The 11,985-nt window shown below is 39.4% G+C and overlaps 1 protein-coding gene across 1 annotated transcript in view; it reads right to left on the bottom strand.

The window, feature by feature from the left end:
* EEF1AKMT1 (EEF1A lysine methyltransferase 1) overlaps window positions 1-11,985 on the bottom strand; it is a 15,205-nt gene extending 3,220 nt beyond the window's left edge. Inside the window, exons 1-5 of the mRNA XM_062567210.1 lie at window positions 11,943-11,985; window positions 4,562-4,715; window positions 3,566-3,648; window positions 1,846-2,126; window positions 118-345 (exon numbers count right to left, since the gene is read on the bottom strand). Coding sequence (XP_062423194.1) covers window positions 209-345; window positions 1,846-2,126; window positions 3,566-3,648; window positions 4,562-4,711 — 651 coding nt within the window. The 5' untranslated portion in view covers window positions 4,712-4,715; window positions 11,943-11,985 and the 3' untranslated portion in view covers window positions 118-208. The remainder of the gene's footprint in view (window positions 1-117; window positions 346-1,845; window positions 2,127-3,565; window positions 3,649-4,561; window positions 4,716-11,942) is intronic.

Below are 11,985 nucleotides of genomic sequence, written 5' to 3'. Positions count from 1 at the left end.
AATGGGTAATATATAAAACACAGTAGTTACAAATGCTTACACATTTAAAAGAAAGGCTATCACACAGTGTTGATTAAAGTTAGCCCGGAAAAAAAAAAAAAAAAAAAAAAACATTACTCAGAGCTGAATGTTTAAGCATTGCAAAACGCAGAATTCTGTCCCAGAAAAAAGAAACAAAGGAACTTGATTGAAAAAGTTACAGATCTTCTTATGAAAGTTTGTCTAGTCCAGAAGCATAGTTCACATAACATCGAAATTCATTGGCTAAATTTCGAGAGTGTCTTGGAATAAACTTGCATATCTTCACCCCAAGGTGCTTTGCTGCTTGTTGCTCCATGATTGCACCTGCAGCAAAAATAATTAGTATTTGATAAGAAAAACAGTAATGGAGCGCTTGGGTTTTTTAAACAGTTCCTCCCAGATACATATATTTCCCTCAAAAACCTTGGTTTTTAAGGGAAGCAAGGCTCAAAGGAACTACAGTGTCAGCCCTCTCTAACAACTAAAGCTTTGGTGAAATTTGAACTACATCTGAAAGAATGGTAGTGGTTCTAAAGATATTAATGTCCCAGGAGTTTCATAAAATCAGATAGAGGGTAAAATCACAGCCCCTTTTTAGAGAAAACACTGAAATTTGGACTCAATTCTCTTGCTACATGCCAAAGAAATTACATGGTAGGGAGCATGGGAACTGCAAACAGATTACATATACTGTTCCACTTAAATAAACCCTAGTGTGATATTTACAGCTACACACTTTGAGAAATCACTTTCTTGAGCAGTTATTTCCCAAACTTTGTAAACTGAGGGACCACCTGTTCATTTTAGAAAAAAAAAAAAAAAAGTTTCTGTGAACCATGTCATGCATGACTGCCATTAATAATTAAACAAAGAAGTAAGCTTATGCCCAGATGTTCTTTTCATTTTTTTTTCATTTAGTCTCAGAACTGTACATATATAGGATTTTTGTCTTTTATTTTTGCAAATGTTAACTGGACCATCTTCAAATGCTTTACAAATTACAGTTTAAGAAACACCAAGGCAGATATTTATAGCTTTTTAAATTAGCAAGTGCATCTTCAAAAAGCAAGGTCTGCAACTGCAGTTGATAGTTTTCTGGTTTCACTGCTCTTATCATTGATATTTTAACTCCTCCTGCTGAACTTCAATGCCCAAGAACTGGTTACTTTAATTATAGTGGCAGAATCCTCATGCATTAATTCACATTACAGTTTGTGTTTACCAGAGAGAAGCATAAGCAGGTGATACGACTTTTTTTTTTTTAAGACATGGTTAAAAGCATCTCATTTTACTAGGCAAATGTCATTCCAACCTATTTGTCACTTTCTACTGTCATTCTAGCTCAGCTTAGGTTTTGCTGAGACGGATGCAACAGCTTAAATCTTGTAGCCATAAATGCTTAGGAAAGAACAAATTCACTAAGTCATTAAAATATCATTAGCAATAAACTGCATCTATGTTTGTCATAGCCAGACTTCAATCATCACAATTACAGAGAACACTCCTTTTACAAGAAAAAATATTTCTAGAATGTCACACAATGATCGTTCAGGTCTTCACAAAAATTAGGTAAACTCATCACGCCATGTGAAAAAGGTACTGACATTAATTTAACTATCACAACACACTTCAGATTAAAGCAGATTGAAACACTTCAGTAAAATGTTTGTCCTCTTCAAGATATATATTTTTCCTAGAATTATAAATTACTATTATTTAGCATATTGAGTATCAGTCTCACTTGAGAAACTATGTTTCATAAAAAAATATTTAGATCACTATTAAGAATCCTTGTTTCCTTCTTAAAAAAGAAATTATTTATACCTGTGCAAAGCAGAATCTTTCCTTTTGTTAAGTATCTGATGGTCTCTGCAGTTTTCTGAAGACACTCCTCAGAGAGATAAGGTGGATCTGCTATTACAATGTCAAAACTGTGTGGCAGGAGATTTTCAGGCAAGTTCAAAGGATTGTTATAATCATAGAAGACAAATTCTTCTCCATATACAGAAAACCTTCTGTCATATTCCAGTATACACACTGAGAAATCTTTGCTATCCCGTTCTTTCAGTTTCTGGTACACACTTGGTGCACTAATACATGCTATCCTGAAAAGAGACAACAACTTAGAATATCAAAGGGCAGAAGTAACACAGAAGAAATAAACACAGAAGTAACTAGAGCAAAGACAATTCCATAGATTCTCAGGGCTGCTTTGGGAAAATATTTTAAACATTTGTTTCAAAAAATGCAAGCTGTTCTTTCTTCCTTATGTCTTAGTGCAGTCTTGAAACTCATGGTGAAACTTTACACATTTTAAAGCATGTTATTGCAATAGTAACAGAAGAGAGGAAAACAAAGAAAAGGAGAAATCTGATACTTTCTTCAGTAATTATTTTGAGAAGAAGAATTGGCTTGAAAATTCTCACAGAAATATTTTTCAAAAGCTGTTTTTTAATCTAATGAAATGGCTTGAATGTCTATTAGTTCCATATGCAGTTTTTGCAAGACTGAATTCACAAGTTTGATTTATGACTGCGGCTCTCACAGGTGATCTCATTAGGTCATTTTTCATTGCTGGGATCCAGCATGTTTGATGATCAAATGCCTGTTTCACTTCTCTTTTGGAGTTTGACTTCTGCAGCAGAGCTGGCAGAAAGGAAAGTCTGTTTGTGCCTCAACTGCTCAGTTCATGGTCTGGCCTATTAACTTTCCTTTCTTCCCAGCACTCTGGCAGAGGGAGAACCTCCCCCCAGACTAGCATCTCAGTGTCAGCTTAATTCAAGGGCTCATCAAACTGACCACTGCTAAATACACATCAATTCTTTTATAACATATACTTCGTCTCTCCTTTTTATTGGGATATTGACTGTTACAGGCGCCACATAGAAAGCATTAGCCAGAAAAAGATTGCTCTTTGACACTTAGGATATAAATGTAAATTTATATCCTAAAAGAATATCCTGAAGAATTCTTGAGCACCAGGTTCATAACAACCACATACAACACTGCCAAAACGCATTTAATTACCTTAATACAACTTTAGTAACTGTTGTGTGAAGTATTTAGGCCATTACATACGCAACCTTCTTTAAGGTCTACACAAAGACCTTAAATTTACTACAGAGAATAACTTGTATCACAACAACAAATAAATAAATTGAAAATTTAGGTTAAAATTAAAAATTGCTTTTCTTCATGCTTCTTTAAGGAGTAAGCTTTTCCATCTGTTTTAGAGAATTGTAAGAAAACAGAGAAAAGAAATACAAGTCATATTATATATAAAGCACAAATCAAGGTCTGGAGCTCTTTATTTTCTCAAAAAAAAAGGGATTGACAGTAAACTTACACACGGCAGGGCCTACAAAATTCAGTGAAATGTTAAATGGTAAGAGAATCTGAGCTTTTAATTATATAAATAAATAATGGCAAAACATGTGCAACACCTCCACCAACTAAACATGAAGTACACAGAGAAATGAATTAAACTTACTCCTTATTTACAAAAAGCACATATTAAATCTACAAAATAATTATTAAAACTTACTTGCCATCTTTTCCAGCTGCGGTAACAGCTTCATTAGCCAGGCATGATGCAGTTTCATCACTGTACCAAAACTGGCTCAGTTGCTGAGAAAAATAATACATAGTTATCAACAATGTCAAATCTTCTGAGTGTGCTGTGTACAATTCAGTTTTGCTAGTCCCACTTCAAGGAAACTAAAATCCACAGCAACTTCTCAGTCACAAACTGTGAAGTTGGAAAGGAGATGACTTTCCTGATAGTCTCTTTACTTCCATAATCCTGTGAGAAGCAGGATTACATTTTGTGTTACCAAAGCATTTACTACAGAATCAGGAAAACCAAGTAATACTGAATCACTGACAAGGTTAGCTCAAACCCAAAATGTAGATTCACAATATTTATGTATTCTTAAATTAAGTTACTTTAGGGGAAGATGAAAAAAGAACTTGAAGAGTGACACCATAGGGGGAAATAAACGATAAAAGCACTAAATCAGAAGAGATCAGAAACAACATGATGAGTGAAAATCTAAAACCCAGAGAGTGATCCAAAACTCAGTTAATCGCAAGAAAAAAAGAAAAAGAAAGCAGCTAGGCAGCCATCCACAAAAACAAAGAAATAAAATATGGAAAAGATACAACGTGAAAACAAAGAGAATGCTCTTATTGTTGCATTGTATTTGTCTCAATTTCAGGGAAGAATCTTCATTACTTTCACAAGCCAGGCTGGAATTTAAATTTCCAGAAGGAACAGATGCTTCTGTTGGCAGCTTTAGTCCCTCTGTGTAGTTTCATTTAGTGTTCTTACACACACAATAGAAAACTATATCCAGATTTATTATGAAGGCAAATAATCCTACAGAATTACTCTTCATGAATATTGCTAGATTTCGCCACTCTCGGAATGCCCCGAGTGTTCCCCTTTTTCATTTCATCATCCATTTATCCATAAAATAAACCTGCTAAAGGCTGTTATTCCTTACTGGGTCACTTCATTCACTGAAGTTTAGTTTCTTACCCAGTCTTCTTCTATTGAGCCAACAGAATATTGATTAAATCCCTGGGAGGTCTTCATGCCCTCTCTCTGCTGTTGCTCCAAATAGAACTCCTGGAGGGCAGCCAATGCATGGGATGAAAGCTGGGGAACATCATCATCATCATCATCCATTTTTCTAGGTAGCAATCAGAAAAAAAAAATCAGCAGCGAAAGTACTTAATAGCAGCCTATTCTCCAAGGTAAAACAACACACACTGACACTGGAGGCTTAGTCTAACAGATAAGTAGGACGACCTCCTAACAAGGAAAAAAGCATGCTCTCTCTACTGAGAAGCTCTTAAATCAGTGAGAGGAAGACTGAAAATAATGCATCTGAAGAGAAGATTCAGGAGCAGCAACAGCACTGTTCCATGTCTATAGGACACAGATTTGGCTTGTTTCTTACAGGGATATTGTCATTAAATCCATACACCCTTTTTGTATCAGCATGCAGAAAAAAAGAGCTTTAGTGAATTTTCCAAATACTTTAGAAATTACTCCCTTCATACCTGGAAATAAGCACAGTTACTGATCATTTCTTTCCCCGTTCAAAATCCACAAAATTTTGTGTCAAAATAAGTAGACTGGAGTTCTAGAACCAACGTCATCTCATTTGAACTCCCATACTGTAAAGGACTCCTCCTAATGCCTGAAATCTTCTATGAAGTAAAGGAAAGTACACAAGAAGTTCAAGAAGATGTTCTTCTAAGATAAGACTACTTGACTGAGAATTTGTGCTTTTCATACATGAGAACACTGGACCTAAGTAATAGCAAAAAGACACGGTGTAAACAAACTGAAAAGTACAGCCACTTCTATAAAGCTCGTGAATCGAGTTATGTCTCGTGGTATCACTTAACCCTGCTGACTCCCCAGACAGCTGAACAACATCCAAACAGAAGCTAAAGCCTTCGTGTCCTTCCCAGGAGAGACAGTGCCACCTCGTGGAACAGAAAATGAAAAAAAGAATTTGAGCACAATCTTGATGCCACTTTTAAAGTTATCATACTTTGAAGTATAACTGCTTATAAAACAAGAAGAATATGCTTTTTCTCTTACTTATTCTGTTTATTACCACGAGAGCTCCAGGATTCTCCTTCTGTCCCCTTCCACTTTTCCCTCTGTGCTGCTCCCTCTCTTTCTCGCAGAGCCTTCAATACACTTCAAAGTTTGCTTTCTGCCCACTTGCTCAGCAAATAGCACAATTCACCTGCTACTGGGAGACAGCTCATCAGTACTCGCCCACCCTGCCACCGCCTTAGCACGCACCCACGTGGGACAAGAATCAAAGCACTTGGCTTTTCCACAGTATCGTTCATCAGACTTGACAGCTTCTCAGCTGGGTTGGCTGAATCTGTATGCCAGGGACAGGGCGGGGGAATACTACCTGAAATTACGTGAAGAGCAGGAATAAAGCTGCCAAGAGAAGCAACTGTCTCTTCCGGAAATTTTAACTCTTCAAAGTCTAAAGACCCATCTATTCATCACCCCCACGCAAGTGGAAAAATATTTCTCCACTTCCCCCCCCACCACCACTTTATTTTAGGTAGGAAGCTACCTAGTAAAAACAAAAGGTCTATTTCTTCCTTATTTTCTTGATAAATAGAAACAAAAAGACTTTAAAATTATTATTTATATTACTAAATTATATATTATTTGAAATAATTCACTATTAAGATACTGCAAGTTTGCATAGGTAATATAGTTTTGGGGGTTGAATTAGACTAAATTTATAGGGTAAATATCTGGAAGGTTCATGTCATTGTCAAAAAAGTAACACTATCACTAGAGAAAATCGTTGGAATTGTAAAAACTAATAATGCAAGTAACTTTTTATTTAAGACTGTAGTGATGGGCTCTTTGATTTTATTTAAGAGAAACAGTTATAGGTGTATTAAAAACCCCGCTGCTGCAAACAGGTCTGCTTTGATACAATAGCAACAGCAATGACTTCTGCAGAGTTTAAAATTAATTTCATAAAGGCTATGAAAGACACATAGAAAGAATGCAGGCTTCCGCAAATTCAAATGAAAAATAAAGCCAAAATGTAAGAAAGAAGGCAAACAGCCACTGGAACAAACTCTTCAGTAAGTGGCGGACTCTCCGTCTCTTAAAGCCTTTTAAAAGAGAAAGGGAGCCTCTCCGGAAGACAAATTTCAGTCAAACACAAGTAATTGCCTCCAGCACAGTGATTATTCAGTGAACTGCCCTATACAACACAGAGGCTCATGCCGAACAGTCAAATAATTCCTCTGGCCTTTAAAAAAAACTCTGCCAATCCAGAAAAACAATAATTAAAGGAATTCCAGAAGTAAAACAAAATACATGTTCTACCACGCTCCAACACCACACAATGCTTAAATCCACTTCAGGTCCTATATACATGAACATTTTTTCTTCGGATGGATGTTACAAGTTTAATTATTCTCTCTCTCACAGTTGTTTTTGCCCCCTATTGAGGGCATCACACACAGAGCAATCCCGTTTGCTATCCTCCCCTCGGCAAGCACACATCCACTCTTTGACGACAGAAGCAACTAAAACAGATGTGAGCTGGCAGTTCTTAATTTGGAAGCTGAAATTTTGATTTTATACCTTCGATGAACCCGTGTTTGCATTTGCAAGGACTAAATCCATGTAATAAAACTCTCACAAGTAAACTGCTGATGAAGCAACTATCCATTGGTTCTTTAGATAAAAAGACATACCATCATAGACATCTTTTTCCTATAGCTGTTACTTTAGCTCAGTCTTTTATAGCCTTCCTTTCAAGTTTGTAAATGAAAGCTTTAAAGAACCAAGCAGCGATTAACTGAAAGGTTGCAAGGTGAGGCAGTTCACAACATGTGGCAGCAAAATCGTATGCGCAGCTGTGAGAAACACCTTGAACATTCAGAACGTCTTCGGAAGGTGCACAAGCGTACTGCTTATTTGCAGTGGCTGTGAACCTAGACTGGCTTAAGTCTTTGGCGCAAAGATATTTTCCTGCTCTTGCACTACATCGGAAAACTATTAAAGTAAGTGGGTTTATGTGAACAGGACTTGTAAATTCCTTTGGCTTTAAGTGAGTAAAAGGTCTATTATTTGAGCACTCCTCTTTACCCCTCCCAAAGAGTAAACTGCTCTCGAGTCCAAAAACAATCCCGAAAGTTTTCTGGGGAGGATGGGAGGAAGCAGGGAAACTCACAGTGCCTCTCGTGCTTAGGGAACCCTTAAACTCGCTTCAGTCCCACGGCCTGGGAGCCCCATGCTCCAGCCACCACGTCCAGCCACTGGGACCTCGGCAGCGCCAGGCAGCTCCCGGAGAGCCAGCAGCACCGCTGCCGCTGCCGGACCACCCCGTGCTCCTTCCCCCGAACCCAGACACCCCACAGGGAGAGGGCTGCATGTTAGGCACGGCCTCAGGTTCAGAGTGCTCAACACATATAATGCGGATACAGCCAGATTACCTACATTAAAATTATTGTATTAATAGAGCACAAGGTTTAAAACTAGCAAAGTGTCAGGTCTGCTTAGCTTAGCCTAGCTAAGTGTTGTATTTGTACCTAATTAAAAACAAAGCAGAATGAAGAATCCAGAGGATCTCCAAGGAATGCTCAAGAACATTACAGTTTGGAAGAATAACATTCCCGGTAAAGTTAAAAAAAAATAAATTTATCTTAGAGAAAGCAAGGAAAAAAATGCAGTAAGCATCTACATAAACAGCAGAACACACATTATCAGGATTTTGTTCATGGAGAAAAAAGGTAAATATCTACAGTATGGGAAAAGTGAAGACACCACAAATGTACCATACAATCTATAGCTCACACAATGCAGATAGGATTAAGAGATGGAGGTGTCTAGAACCTCTTTAGTCCCTTCCCTCATGCACAGCTAAATCTGCCTCTCTTAGCTGAGGAACTGTTCAGTTAAATGTCATCATTATTTAGGGGAAGCTCCTCAAAGAAAACTAAGAAAAATAAATGAAGACAGATAGTAATATTGAGTAAGAATACTAGCACAGGAGATCCAAAGCCACGTCTACACAAGAACACTGTGTAGTGTTTAATATGTAGTGTAGAAGTTTAACCTTAGCTTCACGCTCTCATGCATGAGAGCTCTTAATTCATGTTCTAAAATGGAGGGAGAATAAAAAAGCCAAAATACTAAGTTAGAATGAATGAACACTATGGAAAAACTAACTCACTCAAAAACTGCTAAAATCTTTCTATACTCAAATACATATGGTCTCTCCACGATTAAGAAATTATGACCATCCAGAAGCCAGTATTCTTGGAGATACAGTGCAACTTCTATGCCCACACATATGTACACGTGTTCTCCCACACATACAGGCCTGGAAACTTCTAGTCAGCAGGTCAGCTGAGGCATGTACTCTGCATGTCCTTGTACCACACCTTACCCCAGAAGTACAGAAAATGTAGCTTACTTCAGCTGTTAGATCATTATAGTTTCACACTACTACTCAAAGCAATACGCTACTTTTCTGGGTGAAGGCAGGCAGGGTACCTGTACCATATTTGAACAGGTATCCATATGTACATCCACATTTTGTATCCATATTTACAGATATCTACGCTCGTATCCGTATTTACAAAGCTATCTCAAAAATATTTTACTGAAAAGAAAGCACCAGCTCTTTCAGAGCTTTTACCAACAGATTTCATTGCAGGTGACTGACTACCATTTCTCTGTCAAAGAGGCAGAGTCTTACTTGCTGTCTAAATCAGGCCTCCAAAACTGTGGGCATAACTCAGAAATACCGTTTGGTAAATGTATAAGCAGAATAACAAACTGCTAGTTTCCAATATTCATTCTTTTACAATACATTAAAAAAGTCATCTCATTGTAATAAAACGTCCCCTAACTGGAGGGGAAAGACTAATGAAAGGCCAAGAAATATTAGCACAACTGCAAAGCCATGCTGTTAATCTCTGAGAGAGGAGGCGAAGGGGATACTGTTAGTCTCTTAGATCTCTTACCAAAAGTATAAAACGTGCACGTACAACTTCAGGAAAGATTTTATTCTGGAGTAACTTGGAGCTAAGGACAGATGGCATGAAACCTTTAGTAAAATGTAACTCGATAATTTTCCCAAGCCACACAAATTTGCATTTGAGACAAACAGCTCATCATCTATGATGTTTGTAACACAACCAAGAAAATCTGGGACCTCTGTAATGAAAATCACGCGACTCCAATCCAGCAGGTGACTGAAAGTGAACAAGCTGTCTCTATCAGAGGGACTGGGAAGTTACTGAAGGCTGGAAACATGCCTTACTGCCCTAAAAACAGAGATTTACTGTGCTCTATGCAAGCTCTAACTATTTAACATATACAAGGATCCAAATCCCAAGTCTCCAAACAATAATCTGAGGGATGGCCAAAAAGGAATGCTAAACCACAAACACATTTTGATGGATTTTGTCCCAAATACAGTAAAATGTCAGACAACAAAACAATCCCTACTACTGGAAACAAATTATTCATTTTTTAAAAAATTCTAAAACCAGGTGACAGCTCAGCTTTTGCTCCATGATTTGACAAGATGCCTAGATGCCCGCCAAATGCACTTTCACAGGAATGACTGATGAGACAAACTGTATCAAGTATATCAGACTGAAGTAATTTCAACAAAAGAATTCCTCCTGCTGCCCACTGTGGTCTAACTAGAAGAAGCTGAAGAATGTTATCTGTTTTGTTGAGTCTTCTTACTACGAATCAAACTTTCTCACCTGAAAAGTTGCCCTCAACAAAGCCTGCCAGCTTGCTTCCATGCTGTCAAATGTAAAGTTCTTGGGGTCCAGGTGCCATAAATCAAGCAGCCTCTGAACAGGATGGCCACGTTGGGAGACTATTATATGGCAAAATCAGAACTGATAAACCTATATACAAAGCTAAAGCAGTTTTCTTATGTACTGATAGTTTCACAGAATAGGGGATGAGGGACACCTTGTGAATGAGAAGCACCTCCCCCACCACAAATCTGAGAGTGTTTCTATTTCAGGATTAAAAGTCTGGACAGTTTTTAACATCCATAGCAAATGGCTCAGAAGAAAAGCTGTATTAGGGTCAATCAAGGGTCAATATAGACCAGTCTTCTATCCCCAAAAGTGGCCAAGGCAGACGTCTCAGAAAGAGTGAGAATAAGGCAAGTCCCCAGGCTTTAACCATTTACCATTAAGGGGGATGTTTCTGAGACTGAAACAGTTTATTTTGTAAGTATAGTTCTTTTCCAAACACTTCTTCAGCCTCACTTAAATTCATATGCATTTTTTTTTAATCTACAGTGTCCCCCGGTAAGAACCTCTGGCTTATGAAGAACTATTACTTCTTTCTGTGAACATCGCTACTAGCTTGGTTTGATGAAAGAGCAAAAGCTCAGTCCCTTCTCCACTCTCTCTACACCACTCACAATTTCAGAAACATCTTTAATATTGTCCCACTTTCCTTGTTCTGCTAGTTGTCTCTTTTCCACACTGGAGTCTTAACCCACTCCATTTACTGTTTTGCAAGTGTCTTTCCATATATTTGCTCATCCTTGGTACCCTTTCTTCAGATGAGCTGGCTGCAGCTGCACATAGTATTTAAGGTATTAGCGACCACAGACATGTATTGTGGCTTGGTGATGTTTCTCTTCTGTTGCTTTCATTCTTTTCCTTCAAAATATCTAACATTTGATATACTTTTTAATTGCCACCACACACCAATACAAAGGCTTCACATAATGATAGCTCTTAATTCCAAGTTCTCATGCATGAGCATGAATGGTCTTGCATGAAGAATACCGTTAGTACGGCTACTGGACGAAGGAGGGGAGTACGAAGTATTCTAGCCCTATTCTAACACTGTCTAACAAGCAGCGCTTTATTTTGGACACAGAGAGGGAGGGTCAGCAGGCTGGGTGACTCGGAATCACTGTTACTGCCCCCCAGGCTAAAGACAGAACAACGCAGCCAGCTTGTGAACAGGGGAAAAGGCCTTTCTTCCTTGTCCTCCCGCGTGTCGGCCTGCCACGAAGCCGCAGGGCTGCCACAGCGTCACCCAGGCGTCTCTCCGAGCGCCGTCCGTCGGCCGCCACAGCGCCTCCGGGAGGCTCCCGCGCCCCGGCCGCCGCCGGCCCTCTCCTCCTCCGCCCGCCACACGCAGGGGCACTAACGAAGCTCAGGGCCGCCCTTGCGGAGCTGCGGGGAGCGGCCCACGCCGCCGCCGCCCCAACGGCCGCTCGCTCCGCGGGCTCCCGCCGCCCCCGAGCCCGCCCGCTCCCCCCGCTCGGGCCGTTACGCCCCCGCCCACGACGACGACAGCGGCGGGCGGACGGACACCGGCGCGCGGTAACGCCGCCTCCTCACACACTCACCAGCGGCCAGATCGCTCCGCGCCCCGCGCGCGCCAACCTCCCC

Source organism: Rhea pennata, chromosome 1 (assembly GCF_028389875.1).
Source record: "Rhea pennata isolate bPtePen1 chromosome 1, bPtePen1.pri, whole genome shotgun sequence".
In the NCBI taxonomy this organism is placed as follows: domain Eukaryota; kingdom Metazoa; phylum Chordata; class Aves; order Rheiformes; family Rheidae; genus Rhea; species Rhea pennata.
Note: the sequence above shows the minus strand (reverse complement) of the source record. Positions and strands in the feature narration are given on the sequence as shown.